At 42.7% G+C, this 25,657-nt stretch overlaps 1 protein-coding gene across 2 annotated transcripts in view; it reads left to right on the plus strand.

Annotated features, from left to right (window-relative positions):
* gcgra (glucagon receptor a) overlaps positions 1–24,706 on the plus strand; it is a 51,416-nt gene extending 26,710 nt beyond the window's left edge. For both annotated transcript variants that reach the window (XM_080775476.1, XM_080775477.1), the window contains exons 2-14: positions 7,190–7,337; positions 10,204–10,300; positions 12,382–12,489; positions 13,445–13,542; positions 13,821–13,924; positions 14,791–14,989; positions 15,333–15,492; positions 15,783–15,843; positions 17,030–17,099; positions 19,935–20,023; positions 20,660–20,804; positions 21,280–21,321; positions 21,486–24,706. In XM_080775476.1, the coding sequence (XP_080631602.1) occupies positions 7,284–7,337; positions 10,204–10,300; positions 12,382–12,489; positions 13,445–13,542; positions 13,821–13,924; positions 14,791–14,989; positions 15,333–15,492; positions 15,783–15,843; positions 17,030–17,099; positions 19,935–20,023; positions 20,660–20,804; positions 21,280–21,321; positions 21,486–21,821 (1,563 nt within the window). In that variant the 5' untranslated portion in view covers positions 7,190–7,283 and the 3' untranslated portion in view covers positions 21,822–24,706. The remainder of the gene's footprint in view (positions 1–7,189; positions 7,338–10,203; positions 10,301–12,381; positions 12,490–13,444; positions 13,543–13,820; positions 13,925–14,790; positions 14,990–15,332; positions 15,493–15,782; positions 15,844–17,029; positions 17,100–19,934; positions 20,024–20,659; positions 20,805–21,279; positions 21,322–21,485) is intronic.
* Positions 24,707–25,657: the final 951 nt, after the last annotated feature.

Raw genomic sequence — 25,657 nt, forward strand, 5'->3', positions numbered from 1 at the left:
TAATGCAGTACAGTTCTGTGTCAGGCAGCTTCATCAGGCTTAAATATAGACCCAACTGAATTTTTCTTGGCAATCTGTACTGTACTGTACAGAGGGGACATGCCCTCCTACCTGAGGACAGAGGTAGTATAGTATAGTATGGTCATAGATTACAGTGACACTGACAATGTCCTGTCACGACTCACGTTCACGACTATACTTGCCAACATAACGCCGATTCACCCGATAATCATTCAATGCATAACCTCTCAAGCCCTGTGACGTGTTATGAGCTTGTGGATATATGCCATGTTTGCTATTTCTGTAAATTATTTGACGACTGTCACTGATAATGACATGGCCAAAATAGGGGCTGAAAGTTGTTAAAGCTCTTAAAATTGAACTATAAACATAACGGAAGCGTTTGTATTGCATGATGCATGAGTCATTGGACACATAATTTTGTTTTTAAATAAACCCACATTTTAATTGGAAAACAAACGAGGACATATTAAGTCTGTTGCCAGCACCCAGCAGGTAATCACAATGAGAGAATTAAATCCATTAATAACAAATAATCTACCTATCAACCTGACACAGTTAAATTAGTTGACAGCAACAACACATTTAAATAAGGTAGTCATACATTATAAAGCCCCCTTGCGCATCATTTAAGGAGAAATTAAAATGATTGTGACAAATGCCAATTAAATAAATAAATCGGGAAATCAATGGGACTGTACAGTATGTTAATGAGCTAGACGGCTTCTTCAAGGTTACAAAATGAAATGCTGCATCTCAATTGAGGGGCTATCCCATAATAAAAATCTGAAGCATCGTTCATGTCACTCGTTAGGATATTCATGCTCATGTGAGGATATTCACGATTATCCAGGTAATGGAAATTTGCCACCAGGGTATTTTATTGTAATGGATTGTGAAGGAAAATGATATCCTCCCATCCATAGTGGCAATGATTCTAATGACACTCATGAGCTGCAGTGAACAACCATGAGCCTGTATGTTGTTGGGACACAGACTCAGTGTTCTGGGTGCACGAGTAAATAGCTATGTTATGTTTCCTACAAAGACAATTTGTATTATTTCAAAAGAAATGTTCAAAATGAATAATTACATAAATAATTCTATACACAAACTTTTAAGAAATAGTGAAAATCTACAAACTCACAACACATTGCTTCGCAAATAGATTGGCTGTTTTCACTCTTTTTTAAATGGAGCTTTAAGGACGACTTCAGCTATTCAACCCACCTTCATAATACTCGGTCCTCACTGATGCTCATGATATAATAGCAAAACATTAAATCAACTCTGTCTGTGTCTCATAGGATGGCTGTGGACACTTCAGAAACCCGCCTCCCAGTAACATCATAGGGTTCTTTTAACAAGATTTCAATTGGATTTGATTAACGTGAGAACAATGGTCTCCACTATAGCATGCTAAATTTCCAAAAATACAAAGCCTGCAGTTTATATCTTCTTGGACTCCCCATTGATGATGCGAGCTGGGTGGTGCAGCCATGCATGCACGCTTTTTTCTGGACCAGCGCTACAGTTGAATTGTATTCCCCAAGAGGTTTTTGAGTGTTGTTCCTACCTATACTGTATTCATGCACGCCTAATCCCTTTTGTGGAGGTACGCTTTACTGTAGATGGTGTAATCGAATGGGAAGTAAGAGCCCTCCAACAAACACTGTAATTGCCAGTGGCCATTGTGTCGTGTGACGGCAAAGCTACTTGAACGCAGAGTGATTTTGTTTGTTTGTTATTGTGTACGACAAAGTGACAAACCGTAATGCAAATTGCGATGTGTTATATACTGTATACGGACAAATTGTTCAGCCTCTGTTCACAGGGATAAATGTGTTCTTCTAAGACCAAAACGCAAAAATAGATATACTGTATGGACGAAAAAAAGCTTCACTAAAGAGCAACTGTAGAGTTGTTATTGTTCAAATGTTAAATTATTAAAAGTACTATATCTTGTTTTTCTGCCTTTCTTTCCCTTTCTATTTCAGCATTGTCTCTTTTATAACTTACATTAACTGCATTTGATCAGATTGCAGAATGATACTAGCACTGTCTCAGTTCTGTTCTGGTGTACAGATTACAGAACTACAGATATACTCAGATACATTGCACACAAGCTGTGCTACAAAATTATATATTTCACAGTTGTATTAAATTCTTGTCAATTGTGTTATGATTTGTATTAAAATTATTTATCGTAATTTAAAACTACAGAAAATTCTTGGGGTTCCCGGTTTGATCCAGGGCTCCCCCCATAGTTTGTGTCAAAGTGTCCTTGAGCAAGACTCTGAACCCCTCCTGAGGTGCAGGTTGGTGCCTTGCATGGTTTCCCCCGCCATTGGTGTTGGATAAAAGCTCTATGTAAAGAGACAATATATATATATATGTATATATATATATATATATATATATATATATATATATATATATATATATATATATATATAACGGAGACAATATACTGGTGACGACTACAGTACCTTCCTGCCTGCCAGCCACTTAGCTGTGCCCTACAATGCTCCATACCAATCAAGGTCCCTTGAAACAGGTGTTGTTTCATCTCCTGCTTTCGAAACGATAGCCTGGGGCATACATCACTGCCAAGAGTGGCTTAGTTTATGTCATTATCTAATTAGAGCCGTGACAATGTGTTTGCTGTGGGGTCACACAAGGTGGAGAGCCTATTTGAATGTCTAGTGTGGTTTTCTTTGGTGTCATTTTTCCTGAAACCAGAAACCCAAATGAATCGTTCCAGCACTGGCCTGGAGATGTCTTGTAACTGGGTTACGTAAAGCCCTGTTAATTGTTGGCTATTTGGTGGAAAGGGTGGTTTACAAGCAACGTTCCTTTGATTGACTCTGAGGGAATTGCAATGCCCATTATTAACTATTCATTACTTCTAAACCGTTTATGACTGTGAAAGTCAAGTCATTTGTGTAAAATATGCACTTTTTATGTACACATAGGAAATGTTGCGTGCACGCACAGTTCAGAAGAGAGCATACCAGCGAATGTGTATTTTTGAGATTGTACTGTATCTTTGGAGTTGTAGCAGTCAAATGCTTTAATTTGAAATGGAATTCGGGGATCTCACATGGTGTTGCTGCATCCACAACCAAAAACAGAAAATCTTCAGGATTAACACTTTTACTCGTAAATACCTGCATGCACCTTCAAACAATGGTTCCGTGGCCAAATACATATTGAAGTAGCACTGATATGGCAACACAGGTCTTTCAGAAATCAGTTAGGATTTAGAAGACATTTAGTAGAATCGGCCTCAGGTCTTAAAGGGGGAGAAGCAGGGACATTTCCCTTTAAAATAATGATGCATATCAAAGACCCCCTAAGGATGTCCAGTTAAAGATACGTTTTTGTTGGAAATAATAAGGGGAAGGGGAGGATGGAGGATGAAGGATGTTTTAACCCCCATTGGGGTGGCGCCTGTATTATGTACAGTTTTTGTATAATAATATTAGCCGTTTGAACTTGTTAAGATGTGTGTCATTGATTGATTCCCTAAAATAAGGAATAAAGTGTGTTCAGTTCAATACGGCATATTTTAACCCATTTTGGGCGGGAACCCCTTTTGGTGTTAGCATTATGTTATGCTTTAGCTATTGAAAAATAGCAGATCTACAAGCTTGTAGCGCGCCACCGAGTGGCATGAAATTTCCTGCATGTCCGTTTCTAAACTTCCTCACTTTCATCCACTATCTCTGTTTGTTTATGCAATATCAGTCCAACTGATACTGCTTTACCATCATCAGCAGATCAGGCAGTTTACCTGAAATTATCCCCTAGCTGACACAACTGAAAATTAAAGTACATGTTTGCCTTGTCAAAGTATACTCCTGGTCAAATTCTAACCCTCTACAAGTGAAATTTGTGTGTGTGTGTGTGTGTGTGTGTGTGTGTGTGTGTGTGTGTGTGTGTGTGTGTGTGTGTGTGTGTGTGTGTGTGCCTGTGGGTGTGTATATTGAGGGGTCTATGCTTTTGTCAGATATTAGAAGAGGTCCTCCTTGGATAAAAGCTTTGGAATCTCTGCAATAGACTACACTGTAAAAACTTTTACCGTCACTCTCCTTGCATCTCCCTCTCTCTCAAACACTCCGGTTCCCTCTTACAGGGCTCTACAGCGCACACCGGCTTTGATTAATCATTGTACCTACTTGTTGTTCGGTGCTAGGTTGCAATAAGTATAGTGTGTTAGGAAACGTGTGTGTGTGTGTGTGTGTGTGTGTGTGTGTGTGTGTGTGTGTGTGTGTGTGTGTGTGTGTGTGTGCGCACGCACGCACAAAGAGAAAGTTAGATGAAAGGAGGGGAAGCCCTTGTGAAAGTGTGACCTACTAGTGTATCGCTAATGCAGTGCTTGAAAGCATGCCAGTACTTGCCCACACGCGTGCAGCATGCCAGTGACTCTAGAGTACGTACTGTACGCCATAAGGCCCTCAGTGTACCTCCTATCATGCTAATGCGTTTACAGAAAGCTGATATTCTCTGTTAAGAGCCGATGTAGCAAGCCTGAGTCTTAGTTTAGTGGTTCTCAACCTTTTTACAGCAAGCTCACAAAATATTTGGCTCTCCATGTACCACCTTATGATTCATGTTAAAATAGCGCACACCTAACTATCCATTCAGCTATATATAGGTACCCCCCCTGGGGGGTCCCGAACCGACCCACAGGTTGAGAACCACTGGTGTAGAAGACAAGAGTCTGTCAGGATGGCAGTGCCAGCCAGGCTATTTGTTCTGCCAGGCCTTGCCCTGCTGTCAGGCCAGGCGAGACAACACGCTGCCCTCCAATCGGTCAATCTGTAGTAGAGCTAAACTGCATCCTGAGGTCATTACAGTGAGCAGACCATTTACAGAATGTGCCTCTCTGTAGCTCAGGGAGAGATACCATCTGAAGTCTGACTTCCAGGAGAGCAGGCCAGGGTAATGGGCATTCAGAGTGTAACTGGACCCTTGTGGTGCATGGCTCTTACACTACAGTACATGTTAAACTGTGACTGGACCCTTGTGGTGGCTCTTACACTACAGTACATGTTAAACTGTGACTGGACCCTTGTGGTGGCTCTTACACTACAGTACATGTTAAACTGTGACTGGACCCTTGTGGTGGCTCTTACACTACAAAATGGCAGCCTCCAGAATAACTTGTATAGTATTGATGCTGTAATAACTACTTCAGCTGGGACCCCACTTTAAGAACCACTCTGGCTAAACCTGTAAATTATATATATAAGCTAAAATATTAAATGACACGTTTTCCCCGTTTCAATGGGTTAAGCAAATTAAAACACATGCTTATTAAGTCTACAGTGACCCTGTGTATATAATATATTTTTAACTATAACTTATCTTATTATCTTTTTAACCACTTTAACCATTATTTTATACTATGAATAATAAAGGGGACATTGTTAACTCTTTCTAACTTTGCTTCTGGGTGTCCCTGGAACAAAATATTTTGAGATGGGGTTCCTTGGCCAAATACATTGTCATTTTGGGTCCTTGACATGAACACGTTTGAGAACCACTGAGAAACAACATCCGTTTTTCATGTCTTCTAAATGTTAGGATTTAGAAGACATTTGTAGAACCAGCCTCAGGTCTTAATGGGTTAGTTAGTAGTACACAATACAATATATATCTGTCATGAAGCTTTGTGCTCTAATCTCTTGGACAAACACCAACGGATAAACAAAGCCCTTTCCAAAACACGTCAACACCAACGTGTTCTCCTCCTGTGCCAAGAGACTGGAACAGAATGGAATTTGAAACGTTTTAGCCAAAAATGTTTCCATGGTCAAGGTGTTTTTTGCAGAAACGTTTCAGATTTCGTCCCGTTCTCCGGCTTCAACCAAAAGCCCTCGGGGGAGTTTGCTTTGTTTTCTTTGCCACGGATCGATGCGCAGGTGAGTGACTTCTGGTTTATTCCAGAGACCAAAGGCATAACAAACACACACGTTCTCAAACGCACTCCAAACAAACAAGTACAAGTACAGCCCTGCTCCAGATGGAGTTGGACGGTGGCCAACTGGGAAGTAGTGTGGGGCCATTGACCCGCTGATCCACAGCCGTCTGTCTCACTGATGGGACATGGCTGGGTGTTTTGGTTTTGTCCCCCAGTCTTCACACTCATCCCTCCCAGGAGTTCATACATACATAGTGTTCTGTAGATCGGTGGTCCAGAACTCTATGGGATTCAGTCATGCTCCACATACTGTACAAATGAAGTACAAATACAATGATGCTTTACGGTTGCTAACCACGATGGCACAGCACCTGCCAGCTGTTTGTTAACTTGTGGGTGCCTACCTGTCAAGCCCTTTTAAGAAACATGTACAAATTCATGTGTTGTTTAGAAGAATAAATGTGTTATTGTGATTTTAATCAACCCTCTGAAGAGTTCTAATTGGTTCTGTTCCATGATTTGAAGACATTGGCACAACAGCTTCAGCATAATGTATGTGGGCAGGCCGTTACGTAAGTTGGACTGATTTTATGTTTTCCCAAATTATCACAAATGTCATTCCGGCTTATCACTTTTGGCGTCTCATAAGTGGACTGCATTAACACCTTTCTCCAAAGTGCTTTACAATGTATTTCACGTTCACACCCAAATTCACAAACCAGTGGAGGAGGAAACCATGCAACCATCGGGCGCAGTTAGGGGTTCAGTGTCTTGCTCTTCAATAAATTGTGGGGACACCCCTCGGGTCCTGACCCACAGGTTGAGAACCACTGATCTACAGCAGCATTATACGGGATGAAGGTTTTAACGATACCTCCACAGAGTCCTCACAGCCCAGATGGATTGGAAGGGAACAGATCGGACGGTGCGTCCCCAAAGCCTCACACAGGATATCCTTTCCACTTCACTGGTTATTAATGGAGCCTGTAAGGGAAGGTGACAGGAGGACAGCTCACTCTCGAGGGCTATTCTCTGAACTGGACTGGGTTCCATTCCATGGAACTAGTCTCCAGCAGGGAAAACAAAACGTACATGCTTTTAAACATTGGTCCCAGGCCAAACGCGGAATACCTGCCCGTGTTGTGACAGATCTGACTGCCTTTTTTTCCTGTTGTGATCCTTTGTTATATACTAACGACATGATTGATGACGGGTTGTGTGTGTCTGTGTGTTGTCCAGGCAGTGTGGTGAGCCTAGATAAGCCCCCCTATGAGGTGAAGCCCCGCGCCTCATCCCTCACTTCCCCTCCCAGCATCAACAGCAGGACTGAGGGATGTCACAGGGCTTCCTCCTTTTGGCAATACTCACTGTCTCCCCCAGCATCCAGGTGAGCACACACACACACACACACACACACACACACACACACACACCATTGCATGGTCTTGATAAGTAATCTACTGGTGATTAGGCATTTGAAGCGGGTGAACTGTAGGGCGCAGGCATGGTCAATTATCTGGCCACGGAGTCATACTAAACGCTAAATGGTTTGAATTAATTCAGCACCTAGTTACTGTAGAAGTCCTAATCTCATATTAGGCAATTTATATTTTTCCAGTTTTTCACACCAGGCCTTTTCAACTTCTGATTGGCTCCCACATTTCCCAGGGTAGGAAGTAATTGAAAGGCGTTAGTAGACACCTTATGAACACATTGGTGAAGGAAGCTATTATTTTTCAGATGGCTAAAAAGTTGGCTACTTTGTACAATAAGTAATAAATATTATCTGCTGGTTATAGTTTGTTGGATGTGAACTGATCCCCAAGTTTCTCCGGTCAGAGAGAGTATATGTGACACCAAGGTATATTTCAACAGAATAGTCGTTTATTGTCTTCAGTGAGCCATGGTTTCTACAAGCAAGCTATAAGAAATGGAATACATATTAACTATAGCATGACAATAAAGGACCATATGAATGACAAGTAAATCAAATATAGCTCAGAACATATGGCAACAGAATGGATGTGTATAAACAGGTACACTGGGCATTTATACACTAGAACATAATTATGTGAATAGTATGGCAAAGTGATCAACATAGAATACATCAGGTCAATACAGAACATCAAGGGCTTACATTGGTCAAGGATGCACGGCTGCAGAGTGGTGTTGTAGGGTACTCAGAGTGGTGTTGTAGGGTACTCAGTGAGGTGTTGTAGGGTACTCATGGTGTTGTAGGGTACTCAGTGAGAGCTGCAGGTTCTGCATTGCATGTTGCCTGTGTGAAGGCTGGAGACTGAGTGAGGGCTGTGGAGTGAGTGATGGCTTATATAGGGCACACCTAAACTGTCATTGGTCATTGAGTTGAGTGGTGTTATGGCAAACACCTGTCATTGTGGATGCAGGGAATGGGAAATGTCCACCAGAGGCTGCCATTCAGACAGCATGCGGATAATTCACCACAAGCTGACCTGTTCTGACAACAATCTTGCATATCACTGCATCGCATATAAATTCCCTAACATAATTGGTAAAAGTTTGATTATATTGTAATGGCAGCACTCAACTGCATACCAGCATGCCACATTGCCACAGGTACATGAGATCACTTTAAGAATATTGGCTGATTTATAGTGAAAATATGGACATTTTGACGTTTTAATCTCATAATTCTGTACAAATGTTTTCCAGTCTAGAAACACTGATTAGAAGTACATCTCCAGGCGGTCAGGGGTGCATGACACCCCCTTCTTCACCCTAGAACTAAACTACATTTATTACCTAAGTTTGTCCCGAATCTGGGGGAAATGAGGTCTGGTGTTGTGCCCGTGGGCGTTTGTCACGCCTATATCTAAATCCCGTAGCGGTTGCACAAAGACCTGCCTGGCAAAGACCCGCCCGGCAGCACTGTTTAATGCAATGTACAGCATTTGTGTGTGTTATACTTTTTTTGTTGAATTACTTTTAATGAAATTACACCACCCTCACAAATAGGAGTGAGGGATCCTATACAAACACATTAACCATAGAATTAACCATATACTTATATGCTGGACAATGTGCTGAACACGGTAGGTTCCACAAGTTGGTATGGGTTGAGAATGAACAGAACCAGAGGCTGATAACAAAAGTGTCAAGTTTAGTCAACATGTAGAGAACAAAAAATATATAATAAATATATAAATAAACCTGCCTGCGTGTGCACACATACATGCATGCATGCATACTCCCGAGTCCCCACTACTTCCCCACAAGACACCATCGTCTTCCAGTAGGTCGGGATTGTCACGGTGTGAATCAATAAGGTAGGACCCAAGTGCAGAACAGGAAGGCGCAGAGGCAGAGAAGTCTAAATGCTAGAGGGTTTATTCCAAAATCCAGGATACAAGGCAACATCACACTTAACATACAACAATGATCTGACAAAGGAAATGAAAAACCAGGGGAGTATAAATACACAAAGACACAGGTGAACTCAACAGATAATCAACACAATGATTGGCTAAAAGACTAACAAGACAAGGTGGAAACACTGGGGTAATCATGGTACTGGTAAATACAGGTATCAAAAGCAACAGAGGAAACCAAGGGACCAAAAATACTACAAAACAAATGCACAACAGAAAACGTCACGTATCGTGACAGGGATAAGCTTAGCTCCCCCGTGAATGGCTGGCATTTGGAGTGTGGGCAGAGGTGTTGTTTCTCCAGCCCACCGTCCTCTGAGACAGACCAGAGAGCAGAGGTGTTGTTTCTCCAGCCCACCACCCTCTGAGACAGACCAGAGAGCAGTGTTTCTCCAGCCCACCCCCCTCTGAGACAGACCAGAGAGCAGTGGTGTCACACTAAACATGCAGACCATGGACTTCCCATACGGAAATCCCATCAGAGACATGTCATGTGTCTGTCACCTTGATGGGTTCCCCTTCCCCCCTCATTACTGTGAGCTGTAACACAAAGTACTTTCAAACTAATTAACCACTTGGTATCATATCATCATCATCAAACGGAAACCTTGTATGTCCAAAGGTGTGTGTGTGTGTGTGTGTGTGTGTGTGTGTGTGTGTGTGTGTGTGTGTGTGTGTGTGTGTGTGTGTGTGTGTGTGTGTGTGTGTGTGTGTGTGTGTGTGTGTGTGTGCGTGTGCGTGTGGGTGCGTGCATGCGTCCGTGCGTTTGTGTCTTTCATACAACTAATAGAACTACAGTATGTGTTGCCACGCAGCATGCTCATCATGTGTGCTCCATTGCCTCAGGTGTCCCCTGCTGCTATCCTGGGTAAGTTGGTGGACAGCTGGAACTTATACAAGGAGGAGTGCCTGCGTAACACCAGCCGAGACCCCCTGAGCACGGGTGAGCATAACATACTGTATAGCCATCATATAGATTAAAATGTGAGGGCGCTCTTATCATCATACATCATCATACACCACATTCCGTGCTCAGCCAATGTAATCATCACAAAAGTCATTCCGGCCAATCACCTTTGGCACTTTTCTGCCCTCACTTGTACGTATCTTCAATATGTACTTTGCTCAGCCAATCAAATCATCGCTATGGGGTGATCAGCCAATCACAAGCCAATGTTTGTGTTCACACAAACCCGTAAAGCTGGGCATAGGAGGGGCTGGCACCCCTCAAAAAGTGGCTATTATGGCTAAATGCCAAAATTTCAATACAGTAATCTGTTGATATTAAAACGAAAATGTACCCAGTGTGAATGCAGAATCTTTAGTGTATACTAGTGTATAGTAGTACTGGGAACAACATATTATACCCGGAGATATACTTCTAATCAGTAGTGGGAACTTATTATACACAATTAATTAAATGGGGCTGGACTGTCACCCCCAGCAGGAATCTGAGAAATGGGAGAGAGAGTAGGAGAGAAAAGAGAGTTTTGTTTTGATCGTTTTGTTCCACTTTATAGCGATGTAAATGTGTGTTTTCTCATGCCATTAAGCCTCCTTTTAGGGGAGCAGGGAAAAGACTACTATGGAGCTGAAAGGGTGGAGGTGGGATGCGAGAAGCCTGTAGGAAAGTGGCTTGTCTGCGACGCAGCGAGAAATACATTTGTGCAGACAAGAGTGAGAGAGACGAGGAAAGAACTAAATAATGTTAATAAAAATGTCTGCACACGGTTTCTGGTTTACCACAATATATTGTAGACTTTTCTTCGAGGTCTGAGGTACGAGCCGGTTAGGTTACTTGCAGATTACTATGAAAACCTGCAAAACCTGTCAGTCCGTCCGTCATTCCGTCCATCACACCACCATATATGGCTGTCATCCCTCCCACCTCGTGACACGTCACGCCACCATATATGGTTGTCATCCCTCCCACCTCGTGACACGTCACGCCACCATATATGGTTGTCAGTCCATCATGCCTTGTGACACGCTCCCTATATGGCCATCTCCATATATGAAGATCATGACACTGACCTCATCAAACCCTGGATAGCCATACATGGAGAAGACTGGATCATCACCTAGATCTGCATATATGGAGCCGGCCAGCAACTCTACATCTGACCTCAAACCCCAAACCCTTAAATCTCCATATATGGAGCTGACCTGTTCTGACATTCCATATGTTGATCCTTCCCCATGCACCCATTCCATGTCTCCCTTTTGACTGATACCTGTCCATTCAAACTTTAGACAGGCCCGCCCCAAAGTTATTAGTGCAGCTGCGCCCGCCAGCCGGAAAAAACTATTGTTCTCAACAGGCCCGAAAATTAAGGCCCGGGCCTATCTGGGCCCTCATCAAACCCTGTCCCGCTGCCACCCTTATATCTCCATATATGGAGCTGACCTGTTCTGACATTCCATAATGTTGATCTGACCCCATCAAACCCTGTACACTCAAGACACACTCCATATATGGCCAGTACAGAATTAATTCCATGTTGATCTGACCCATGTCAAAGCGCCAGCGCTCGCCCAGCAGTTTTCCGTCACCAAGGCGGATGCAAGGTCTTACTGGTAATAATAATAATAACCAGTAAGATGCCCTGAGGGCGAGAAGCGACCTTGCCCTAAAGGGCGCGGTGGCGTGCACGCATCCACCTGGGTGACGGCAGACTACTGGGCGAGCACTATAGCATCTAATCATTCAAACCCAACCCAACTGGCCACCTCATTACACACTATACATCTCCACTGTTCATCATCTGGCATTGTTCCAAACTGTTGAGAAGACATTCTCAACAGTCATTTCTTCTTACTGGATATCTGAAGGTCAACCTTTATACCTTGATCCTCTGAAGCCAAGATGAATCACCTCAAAGAAAATATGTCTAGACTTTCACTCCGTAGACCACACCAGACTGGTGTAGTCCCAACTCAGTATTCTTCCCGGAAGAATACTGAGTTGAGAGCTGGTATAAAGGGGTATTTCAAACCACTTATGCGTGTGTTCTTTCTCCCTAGGCCTTGTGTGCAACAGGACATTTGACAATTACGTGTGCTGGCCTGATGGACAGCCCAACACCACGGTCAGCGTGTCATGTCCGTGGTACTTGCCATGGCACCACAAAGGTAAGTGTCTTGGATGAGATTCAGACTTGCAGCCCAAATCCGATTTTTGGCCTGGGAAAAACACACACACACACACACACACACACACACACACACACACACACACACACACACACACACACACACACACACACACACACACACACATACACGAAAACTGATCTTTGTGAATCAGATTCGAAGATTCGAAGCACATTTCTAGGTGGCTTGAAATGGTTATCAATTCTGTTTGGTCTTAGTATGGACACTGGTCTCAGTCTGGACACTCGGACACTTACTTGTTGTGAGCTTGTCGTAGATCGGCTATTTTCGGCGAGCAACACACCATAGAATTAGAAGAACCGATGCAGATACTGTAGGTCAACATCATCAGAATGCAAATAACAGTGTGGACACTGAGAAACGAATTGGATGTGGCTGCAGTCACTGCCTTGAGGCCAATTTATTACTCCCAAATAATACGCTGTGTAGTGAATGATGGCTTTGATTGATTGATTCAAAATAACAGTTTGTAGAATGGGTACATTTCAATACAAAAACCGCTATGAGGATGAAACCAGAAAAAGCACCAAGACTTGTTTACATCAGGGTCATAATGATAATAATGGAATGCATTTTGCAATGCTTTTCTATGCATGTGCTTACTCAAAGCACTTTACAATGGTCCATTCTTTCAATCATACATTCCTCCATTTTCAATTCATCAGAAGATTTAAAGACGTACAAATATCTATGAAATCATCATTAAAGAAAGGGGAAAAAAGGAAAAACATGTACAGTAATTACAGTGGGGTGTGCGTGTATGTGTGTACGTGCGTGCGTGCGTGTGTATGTGTGTGTGTGTGTGTGTGTGTGTGTGTGTGTATGTGTGTATGTGTACGTGTGTGTGTGTGTGTGTGTGTGTGTGTGTGTGTGTGTGTGTGTATGTGTGTGTGTGTGTGTGTGTGTGTTTTAGTCCAGCATGGAATGGAGTACCAGCAATGTGACGCAAATGGCCAATGGCTGCCTAAGAGGAATAGCAGCGAGTGTGAATCTACCGATGAACCCAGCCTGGTAAGAATATGCGGGAAGTTATTGTTGAGGCTGTCTGGTTTCTGGTTTCTAACACTTGTTGGTTTGTTCAGAAATGGGTTACGCACATCTAGTTTGTCACTGGTTCTGGACACAGAGTAACAGTTTAAAAGAATAAAAGGTCTGCACAAACCAATTGTTTGAGAACGTGATGCAGTATAATCATTGTTAGAATCAATCTTATCAGTGATTCTGTTCAAATGTTCTAAAATGTGTGTGTGTGTGTGTGTGTGTGTGTGTGTGTGTGTGTGTGTGTGTAGTTCTATGGACAGTTCCTCAGCCCATTTCGGATCATATACAGTGTGGGTTACTCCTTGTCGCTGGTTGCCTTGGTGTTGGCACTGGGCATCCTAATATGCTTCAGGTAACGCTAACTGTTGAAAATAACATTCAATATTTCTTGAGTTGCTGATTCAAATTTTGGTATAGTTAAGTATAGTACAGACAAACTAATGAAAAAAATGAATTAATAAAATATTACAGTTCTTGGGATGTAACAAGGTTGATTTTACTGTAGAATCTATAAGACACACTCAGATGCTTGCTGTAAACATAAACAAAACAAAAATGCTTAAGAACCAGAAATGTACAATTTAGGCTCTTAATACAGAGCGATTTACAGTATGCAAGGAAAACACAAGGTAATACATCAAATGCATAGACGTAGTAATTTAAGATCATAGGTTAACCAAGAACCGATCATCAGTTTAAGCAGTATAATATCGACAAATCTATAACCTGTACATTGAAACTATATACACACTATAGAATGCCAGGTCTACAAATGACATGGCATCTGTCTACTGTACATAACATGCTAAGTTACTAATTTTAGCCTTTACGTAAGACTGCAGGGTTGTCAAGAAATACTTCCATATCCTGAGAAAAGTGTTATTTGGCAAAGGAATAATTTGTTGCTGTCGGGGGGAAACCACCTAACTCCATTTTTGTAGGTTGTAGTTTAGTTTTAGTTTTGCATAAATCAGTGTCTGTGTGCTGGTTAAAAACATATTGAACCAAAGAAAAGTAGTAAAAAGCCCTTGTTTGCAGTGGTGGAAAGTAACATTGGGAAGTACATTTACTTAAGTATACTGTACTTAAGTACAATTTTGAGGTATTTGCACCCAGAGGAAAATAGTGTACTTTTACTACACTACATTTATTTGAAAACTTTAGTGACTATAGTTACTCTGTAGATTTAGACTTTGATGGTTAACTGTCGTTAACCAGGAAGCTCCACTGCATGAGGAACAACATCCACATGAACCTGTTCGCCTCCTTCATCCTGCGAGCGATGTCCATCCTCATCAAGGACGCCCTGCTGGAGGCGCCCAACCTGAAGATCCTGACCCACGACGACATCAGCAGTGACCAGCTGGGCTTCCCCAGGGCGCCCGTCTATCCGGTGGAGGTGGCGGTCAGCAATGAGGTCATTAGCCTGTAAAGTATATATTCCTTTAACTAATTTTATTTATTTATTTATTTATTTATTTATTTATTTATTTATTTATTTATTTATTTATTTATTTACTTACTTACTTACTTACTTACTTACTTACTTATTTACGTTTTTATTTATTCTAGAAGAACATTTAGAAGACATTAGAATCTGCCTCAGGTATTAATAGATGTATTAATAAATAATAATCAGAATCAGAATAATCAGAATATTAATAATGTAATCTCACAATAGTTTGAACTTAATTCAGCAGAATTCAGTTCAGTGTTGACCATATAAGGTGACATGCTGCTGTGCGTGTTCCATGCTGCAGACGATGGTGGCGTGTCGCATTGCCCTGGTGATGATGCAGTACAGCATCATGGCCAACAGCTACTGGCTACTGGTGGAAGGAATATACCTCCATAACCTCTTGGTCATCACTGTCTTCACCGAGAGGAATTACTTCAACATATACCTGTGCATTGGCTGGGGTGAGCTGCTATCCGTGTGTGTGTGTGTGTGTGTGTGTGTGTGTGTGTGTGTGTGTGTGTGTGTGTGTGTGTGTGTGTTTGTGTGTGTGTGCATGCACGCATGTGTGTGTGTGTGTGTGTGTGTGTGTGTGTGTGTGTGCTTGCATGCGTGCGTACTTGCATGCGTGCGCGTGTCTGGTCTAATCATTTGAGGGATAGCAATTAACTTTAGGTTGTATGATAACTTCGAATAGAAAAACTGTTTTGCATTTAGACAGTTTTTCCATGTATTTCTTTCTCTTCATTTACAGGCACACCACTAATAGTCCTGGTGCCCTGGGTGATAGTTAAATATATGTATGAAAATCAAGAGTAAGTCTCCAAAGTTGTTCATTTTCTCTCTTGGAGTTAAATTAAATCAAGTCTTTGCTCTTTGCTCTCTCTCCCTCTCTCTCTCTCTCTCTCTCTTGTTGCGTTCACACGGGCAGATTAAACAATGCTGTCTACCATTCATTGTCATTGCAAGCCAGCGACATGATGTTGCAAAGACGGAATGATACATGTAGCTGCTCCAAATCAACTCACAACACGTCTTTGCGTCGGCTGATCTGCCCGTGTGCACCATCTCTCTCTCTCTCTCTCTCTCAAATTGTAGCTGATAATGTTGATTGTTGACTCTGTGCTCTGCCCAAAAACTGGAGGCAATCTTCTTCAATTCATGTGTGCTACTTGGGTAGCAGTAGCCTATACTGTAGCTAAGACATTTGATTTAGTTGTAGTTTTAGTCATAGTCTTTTGAATACAATTTCATTTAGTTTGAGTAATATTTTTGTCATCTGAAATGTTTTGTCGCCAAAAATGTATTTTGGCGGGCCTTGATGGCGTCGTAATCGCTGATTTACACTTGGTTACTCTGAAAATAGTCGCTCTACAAGCTCACAATAGCTGTTTTCATTTAGTCTTAGTTTAAGTCATCACAGCTTAGTTTTAATCTCGTTTTTGTCAGTGAAAAAAGATGCTGCACATGTTTCGTTATAGTTTTGGTCGACAAAATCAACACTGATCACAGGGCACCGATGTTTATCTTGGTCACTCTGGAAGCCGAATAATGACAAGCAATGTTAATGATTATTGGCCGAACAGTCTGCTTGCAAGCAGGCCACAATGAGAGATATAATGAAACTTCCATTATGCTGTCTACGCAAAGCACACCCTGCAGCAGTAGAGTGGATAGTGGCTCTCTTAAACCAGTGACACACAATTATGCGCTGTAAAATCGTAAGTGTTACTTACTCTCTGAGAGGATTACGAATGAATTAAATTAACACAGAGGATTGCACTGGGTGGAGATCTCTCTGCATTACACTAAAGTGAATGAGTTTTCTGAAATCATTTGTCTGAGTGAAATGAACTGCGAGTGCGAATGCCTCTATCTGTCCAAAGCAGCAATTGTCAATAGTCATACTCATACCTAATCTATCATCAGTCCCACTACATTGATATCAAGATGTATATACTGTATACGCTCATTGATGTTTCTTCAATGCTTTGGTTATAGGTGCTGGGTGCAAAATATAAACATGCATTATTGGTGGATCATCCGTTCCCCCATTTTGCTGGCAGTTGTGGTAAGTCTCCCTCACACACATGCACACGCACACACATCTTTATGAGCGTTCTTTGGTCTTTCCTCCTCTCTCTCGCATCTCTTGTCTGCACAAATTATGGTATTTTCCACCCGATATAATATATACAATAATGTTGAGAATAATGGTGGCACATCGTGCATGTGCGGTGATTAATGGAGTTCATTAGGATATCATTATGGCCTTTTGTCTCCGATCACAACAGCAGTGAGCGTTGCTGGCATTTAGGGGATCTTTGGTAAATGGTCTGCATTTCTATAGCTGCTTTTAACCAAGACGCTGAACACTGTGTGTTACATGAGCCTGTTCTCATTAGGATAATTATGTACAATGACTACTAATGGCTAAGTACATACTATGTATAAGTACTACATGTACTTATATGTAGTTATTGCGACCATAGGTCGCAGATTACTATGAAAACCTGCAAAACCTGTCCGTCCGTCGATCCGTCATTCCGTCAATCACGCCACCATATATGGCCGTCAGACCCTCACGCCTCGAGACACGTCACTGACTGTTCGGACATTCCATATGTTGATCCTACCCCACCCGTCCTTCCTCTTCGATGTCTCCCTTTTGACTGATACCTGTCCATTCAAACTCTAGACGGGCCTTTTGACTGATACCTGTCCATTCAAACTTTAGACGGGCCTGTTGACTGATACCTGTCCATTCAAACTCTAGACGGGCCTTTTGACTGATACCTGTCCATTCAAACTCTAGACGGGCCTGTTGACTGATACCTGTCCATTCAAACTCTAGACGGGCCTGTTGACTGATACCTGTCCATTCAAACTCTAGACGGGCCCGCCCCAAAGTTATTAGTGCCTGGCAGCCGGTGAAAACTAGAGTTCTCAACAGCCCCGAAGATTAAGGCCCGGCCCTACCTGGGCCCTCATCAAACCCTGTACACTCAAGACACTGCCCCTACTGCCACCCTTCGATCTCCATATATGGAGCTCACCTGTTCTGACATTCCATGTTGATCTGACCTCATCAAACTGTACACTCAAGACATACTCCATATGGCCAGTATACAGAATGAATTCCATATGTTGATCTGACCCCCCATGCCAAAGCGCCAGCGATCGCCCAGCAGTCTGCCGTCACCCAGGCGGATGTGTGCATGCTTCTCTCCCTCAGGGCGTCTTACTGCCATTACATAGTATGTACTTAATTAAAAGCCACTAGTATGTTTTGTGTTTTAATGACCGCAGAGTAACTACCAACTGTCCTCATCTGACCTGAAACCCATCATAAAAATCTGTATAAAGGTCAACGCTGCATACTCTCTTATGTAAAAGTCACATTTGTCATGGCTGCCAATGCTGGGGCGGCTACACACATACATCCCTGACACTTTCCATGCAATCAATCAGTCCACCTAAGTGGCCTGTATCTCACAGGAATTCCTGTGTTTGAATTCTTGCAGGACAGACGGGGAGGCTTGGCTACTTCTAGTGTGTGTGTGTGTGTGTGTGTGTGTGTGTGTGTGTGTGTGTGTGTGTGTGTGTGTGTGTGTGTGTGTGTGTGTGTGTGTGTGTGTGTGTGTGTGTGTGTGTGTGTGTGTGTGTGTGTGTGTGTGTGTGTGTGTGTGTGTGTGTGTGTGTGTGTGTGTCGTACATACCGCTATACTTGGTCAACACTGTCTCACCCCCATATATTGTGACTTGCCGAGCCGAGTGCTGCGAAGTTAAATTGAGCCGTCTCAGCGCCGTTCGCGTCATGTCCTGATAGGGACAGAATCGTAACTCATATGTGCCTTATTTGCCCACCCCTTCAAGTCACAGTTTGCTCATAATCTTGTCCCAATAAGTCACAATTATGCCTTTTGGGGGCGAGACAGCGGTGACTTCGTTGAGTCACGAATAACCGAAGGTTGTAATAGTTTTGGATTTTTAATTTTAGTTTAGTTTTTGTTTGTTTTGAATATTTTTTTTCTGATTTATTTTTAATTAGATTATTCAGCGGATTTGCTATGGTTTTTATTAGTAAACATTTATTTTTATAATGTTTTATTAGTTTTAGTGTTTTTTTCGTTTTTCTGCTGCTCAGAGCGCTGAGACGCTATATATGGCCCGCCCTAAGTTGTTTACTCTGTAAAGCACTTTAGCACCCTTTACCTATGTGCCTGCAGATTAACAGTTAATAAGGGCACACAGCAGGGTGTGTGTATGTGGGTGGGGGCAGAATTACACAGCTTGACAGGCATTATTAATCTCAGTATGTAAATCCAAAGCTCATATTGATTTCTATAATGGAGAATCAGTTTGTGCCTAGAACACTGACAAGTCAGGAAAACTTTGTGTTAAGATGAATGTGTGCATGTGTGCGTGCATGCGTGCACATTTGCTTGTGCGTGTGTGTGTGTCTCAAGTTTAAAATAAAAGCCCACGTTCTTCCCACACTAAGTACAAGCTTGCCCTCTGGTACCCTGCACAACATGATTCATATAACTGTTTACTCCATAATAATCAAGAACTAGAATCCGTTGCATACATTATTTCAAGGGACTCACGCCATGGTCGCATCGTGGATTTAATTGTTAAAGAACTGTGGCTGTGCCGTGCCACTGGACAGCAAGTACATTACTGTATTAACAAAGCTGTTAAAATCGTTTGCCTTATCTCAACAGCAATACATTTAGTGAGCTCTCCTATAGCCTTATAATACTCACACTCGGATGTGATCATGATTATAAAGTTGACCAGCAACATCAAGTAAAATACTGAAACCACTTGCCATCTCTTGCATGTGGATATTGTGAAGGGCATGTTGAGATGTGTATCAATATTGTGTATGTCTCTTCCGCAGGTCAACTTCCTCATCTTTGTTCATATAATAAAAATACTTGTGTCCAAATTGCGAGCGCATCAGATGAGATACACAGACTACAAGTTCAGGTGAGAAACAGAAACCAAGCTGTGTTTCATGTCCTCGTCTGTACATACAGTAATAACATTCCATAATGACTCTCTGTCCCATGGTGGAAAGTAACTAAGTACTCAAGTAGGCTACTGTACTTATAGGTACAATTTTTAGGCATTTCTGTTTACTTTATATTACGTGACTATTTCCAGTTTTCAATATTTTTTGCATCTGAACTACATCTCAGGGGCAAATATTGTACTTTTTACTTCACTACATTACTTACTAGTTTACTTTGAAGATTTTGATTATCTATCTATAAATGTCTGTCAGTCTGTCTTTCAGCTAACCAGGTATATTTCAGACGTTTGAAAATAGCCGATCTACACGCTTGTTACGCATTTTGAGCTTGTAGATCGGCAATTTCTTTAATATGTTTTTAATTTTTATACATTTTGAACCTTTGAAATCCTGCACAATGAGTATTTTATACCTTACTCAAGTAAAAAAAAATTGAGTACTTTTTCCACCACTGATAACTGATAATTACTGTCTCTCTGTGTGTGTGTGTGTGTGTGTGTGTGTGTGTGTGTGTGTGTGTGTGTGTGTGTGTGTGTGTGTGTGTGTGTGTGTGTGTCTCTCTCTCTCTCTCTCTCTCTCGTATCTTCAAGGTTGGCCAAGTCGACTCTCACCCTCATCCCTCTGCTGGGCATCCACCAGGTGGTGTTCATCTTCGTGACAGACGAGTCCACGCAGACCACCTTCGCCCTGCGTCTCACCAGGGTCTTCGTCGACCTCTTCTTCACCTCATTCCAGGTGAGACCGCATGTGAGACACATGTCTCTCCTCCCTGTGTATATATCGAGCTCCCTCTGACAAGGGACTGTAGTTATCTGCATGATGTCAGGAGCAGAGGTGACATGAACTGAAGTGCTTTTCAAGCTGTTAACTGGGGTCTGAGTCGTGAAGGTGACATTTTTGTTGTGGTGCTGCAGCTGAGCTGACACATGTCAACTTCACAGCTATAGTCATTGGGGCGACTCAGTAGAGAGAGAGAGAGAGAGAGAGAGAGAAAGAGACAGGGGGGGGGCTTGGCAGATGACCAAAGTCTGTCCCTCTCAACAAAACAGTCGATACATGCCAGCTTTTAGCCAAAATAATGTGTTTGTTTACACTGTATGGGGAATGTCTCTTGGCACGCTCGTAACAACAGCCACGCTGTGAGTGAATATGAGATAACAACACATTATGCATTGCATTGTTTGTGAAAGTTGTTTGGTTGTCCACACAGGGTCTGCTGGTGGCCATCCTGTACTGTTTTGTCAACAAAGAGGTGAGTCTCCTCATCGATCTGTGTCAGTCACACCTCAATCTGTCTTTTTACATTCCTCTCAACTTCCTTCCACTTATTGGAATCTTCACTTTTTCCGCAACCCGTTATTATTCAACCTCTTTCTCTCTCTCAACCTCCACTCTCGTCTCCTTGTCCCCCTGCAGGTGCAGTCGGAGGTTCTGAAGAAGTGGAAGCGCTGGAAGCTGGGGAGGAACATTGAGGAAGAGTACCGCCACACGTACAGCCACCCCCCTGGTGGCAAGAGCGGCAGCCTGCTACACAACGCCCCCGGGCTGCCTCGCCACCCGACCTCGGCTACTTGTGGCGACCTTCTCTGTAACCACCCGGAGGAGAAGCACACGCTCATGGCCAGCTGCCGCAACTGCCGGAAGGGGGCGGTCAGCAGCTGCACGCTGGTCGAGGACATCTCTCTGACGGACAAGGCGCAGTGCTACGAGGCTCCTCCCAGGGAGAACACCAACAGGGAGAGCCACCTCTGAAAGTGCAACAAGACATCTTTGAAGAAACCCCAAGGAGGGCCTTTTCCCCTCTTGTTTCGGCTCCAGTGAGGCGCTACAGGCCCACGCGGCGAGGCGAGGGGCTGGCAGTGACGAGCTGGGCTTGGTCCGGTCGTTTATTCGGGAACAGTCTTGGTGTCGGTGGGACAGTGCAGCGCTCAGCCACAGCCAGAGAATGAATCGTGCTGCAAAAAGGCCATGTTGAACTGTGGGATGTATGCTGACTGCTGAGAGCCATGTGGATGGATTTGTGTGGAGGCTCGTGACACACACGAGACACATGCCGCTACACCACCGCATGTTGCACGCAACATCAACACAAGCAACTTACAGCAACATGTGCCATGTAAAATAATAAGAAACTAAATAACTGAGACCTCAGCTACTTCAATAATGCATAAAAAACAGGGTCTTTGCTTTGGCTTCTGAATCGTGCTGTGGATCAAATGTGTGGGTTTTTTGTGTGGTACTGGAGACAAAAGAGTTATTGTTGAATACACACAAAACAAACACATAAACGATGGCTGGACTTGCTGGACCTAACTGAAGACAATTCAATCAAGACATTTGTATGCGTTTCCCTTACCATTCATTCCACATGAATGGAAACAGAAAGAGACTAACTTTAACTTTGGCATCCCTGTTCTGGGGCTAACATTCGATGAAAATAGCAACCGACCTCCCAGCTCACAACAACGTTGCATTTCGATACGTTGTTGTGAGCTTGTAGATCGGCTACTTTCAGCAAAGATATATAGGGTATAGAGTGACAACAGGATACATAATACCCTAGTATAGAGCCCTTGGGAATCCGGTCAACTAGGGTATAGGGTTTAAGTGGCTATAAGCCTCTCTAAACATGACTATATCTCGTATCATAAGGTGTTCTCATAGTTCACATCCCATGAGAACTTGGCAGCTGCCTCCTCACCAGGGCATTCCTGGCTTATCAAAAGGCTTACCGGTATACCTACCTACAGACATTCAAGCATTTCATGAGGCTTATATACCTACCTAGTACTACAGACATTCAATTTAACGAGGTTAGCGCTTGAAAAATTATCCATAAGCTATTGTTATGACGCTAATCAGAAGATGTATCAGGAAACACTTTGGGGTCGTTTTGTTTTATGAAATTGGACAAAACCTTGAATATTACCATTACTGTTAATGTGTAAACATGCAGTAAGTACAATTAGGTCAATGGTTCGCCAAGAGTGGGTCACCCATTTTGAATGTAGATATCCCTTTTTTTGTTCCATACAATTACGGCATTATTATTTCATAAAATCTTCACAAAAAAAAATATATATATATATACTGTATATATATATATTTTTTTACAAATGAATATCAATGAATCTCAACAAAATCTAAGTAATTTCAAAAAATAAATAAAAACAAAATCACTACTTTGGGTCCCAGCCCAGGGAGATATCACATTACTTTTTAGCTCTCAAGCAAAACGTTTGGGAGTAGGTTCAGGAGGACGTTGTGTGTCATCAGACATTATTTGACACGTTCCAGGTGTTGTGTATGGTCCTTTGCATTCCTTTGCATACTGTACGGACATCGCAGCAGGCCATGGAAGTGACAAAACTGATACGTTGTAGCTTAGCTGTACACTCACATTGATTATCACAAACATGGGTGATAGAAAACTCTTACTGTATGTATACCCCAAGGGCATAATGTGCATGAAGTATGAATCCAAACACTGTGACTCAAAAATATCAAGTCACCGCTTGCACAAGAGTATAGCTCTTTGATTCAAGGAAATGTGTTCTTCTTGTCACGTTGAAAATGGCCTTTCTGTCATGCATGCAGGACTTAATACGCTTAAGTGGTGTGACTCACTGGCCTCAGTGGCCTGCAATGCGAGCCCTAGAGAGCCATTATGTCACACATTATGTTCTGACATGCACTGTATACCGTTATGTATCCTCTCTGTGCCAAGTCCACAAGTGTGAGACTGACCCTGAACGGACTGCATGGGTCTTCAAGTCAGTGTTATGTCATTGAGCTGTATAGAGCAGCAAAGTCTGGCGTAATTTACGCATTCCTGTCCTGGGTCACATTCTGAATTCCCATACGTGTTTAATATCCCGGATTCACGGCATATAAGAACTGTGTTTCAAAAATAAACTAATTAGGCAGGTTGACTCATACTGTGGATATGAAGTATATCAACTGATGCTAATGTTACCCCCACCAAATTAATTCAATTTTCGCCAGAAACAGATTGCATTAAATGAGTGACTGACTGACTATTGTAAACGATACAGAGCCACCCCTCACAATATCGCTGGGATAATTCTTATATGAGATGATTCTAAGATGACTAATGTTATTTATTTTCCATAGAGAAAATAGGTCCGTGACACAGGGGATGAGCGAGTGGCGTCAGGACTTCAACAATGAGATGATTTCATTTGGGTGTCACCTTATGCTCATCCTTGTCCCCTTCATAGGGACTGTGTGTGGAGGTACAGAACCAAACCGTCAAACAAAATAGAATCTTTCCATTAAACACTCATGGTTCCATGTCAGCGTCATGCGTAAACATTAATAGTGGTACTTCTTTTACTACTGCTGAGTACAATTGATTAGATTAAAATATGATTTGTAAAGAAGGGAACGCTCAAGCAGAACTTAAAATTATATTTTGTGTTGCTAAAAGACTTTTGTATGTATGACTATTTGCACAATGCTAATTTATGATGGGTAAATACTGTATGTACTGTATGTGTTTGTGATTCATTTGATTGCTTTAAATGTCTGTGCTTTTCAGGTTTGATTAAGTGGTGGTGTGTGTGTGTGTGTGTGTGTGTGTGTGTGTGTGTGTGTGTGTGTGACTGTGTGTCCGTGTGTGTCCGTGTGTGTGTGTGTGTGTGTCTGTCTGTGTGTGTATGCGTGCGTGCGTGCGTGCGTGCGTGCGTCTGTGTGTGTGTGTACGTGTGTGCGTGTGTGTGTGTGTGCGTGCTTGCGAATGCAGGTGTGTGTGGGTGTGTAGTGTACAAATGTATATATTTTTTCTGTGTGTATGGGGGGGATTGCAAACCATCCAGAAAATTGGAACTTGGGAAAGTTGGTATATAATTTAGCAGGATGACACTTTTCTGCTGTGCGTCAAAGCGAGGCCCCGTTGAGCCGCCTCGGCACTGCAGCATCTCTCTCCATTAGTTCCAGCTGGATGAGCCCGTGGAGCTGATAGGAACCAGGGTTTCACCCAGAGCTCTGCAGGGGTCAAAGGTCCTTCCCAGTCAGTTGTCACCATGTATCACACCATGGGACATTCCAACAACACATACATACCCATATAAGGCAAGGGGAAAGGCAGCTGATCTGCACGTTAATTCTGCTGAAGTCTCATTCTCCGCACAAATACAAATCATACTGTACAGTAGAATGGGAGCAGGACGCCGGCCTCATTGAGAAAATGCAATGGGTCGCTTCCTTAACCAACTGAACCCTAGTGTCCCTGACCCTATCCTGAAAATGGAGGACCCTCACATTTCCGTGATATTTTCATGATATTTTTGTGATGTTTAGATATTTAGTGTAGAGCACAAACATGAGATGGGCCTAGTATACAGTAAACAAAACTCAGCTCGCAAGTAGTGGTCGGGAGTGGCTTATTGTGGGTAACAGCCGAGTCCCCGCTACAATGCGCTAGACCCCTGGGAGATGGATGCTGAGGTGGAGCGCCACACCTACCATCAGCTCCCAGTACTTATACCACACAACTGCACTCAAGCCGTGCTACTCATACGCTGAGTTGGCGGTGCCCAGGATCAAACCCATGAACTTGTGGTCCA

The sequence above is a fragment of the Protomyctophum bolini genome, assembly GCF_963924005.1.
Source record: "Protomyctophum bolini genome assembly, chromosome: 11".
Taxonomy (NCBI): domain Eukaryota; kingdom Metazoa; phylum Chordata; class Actinopteri; order Myctophiformes; family Myctophidae; genus Protomyctophum; species Protomyctophum bolini.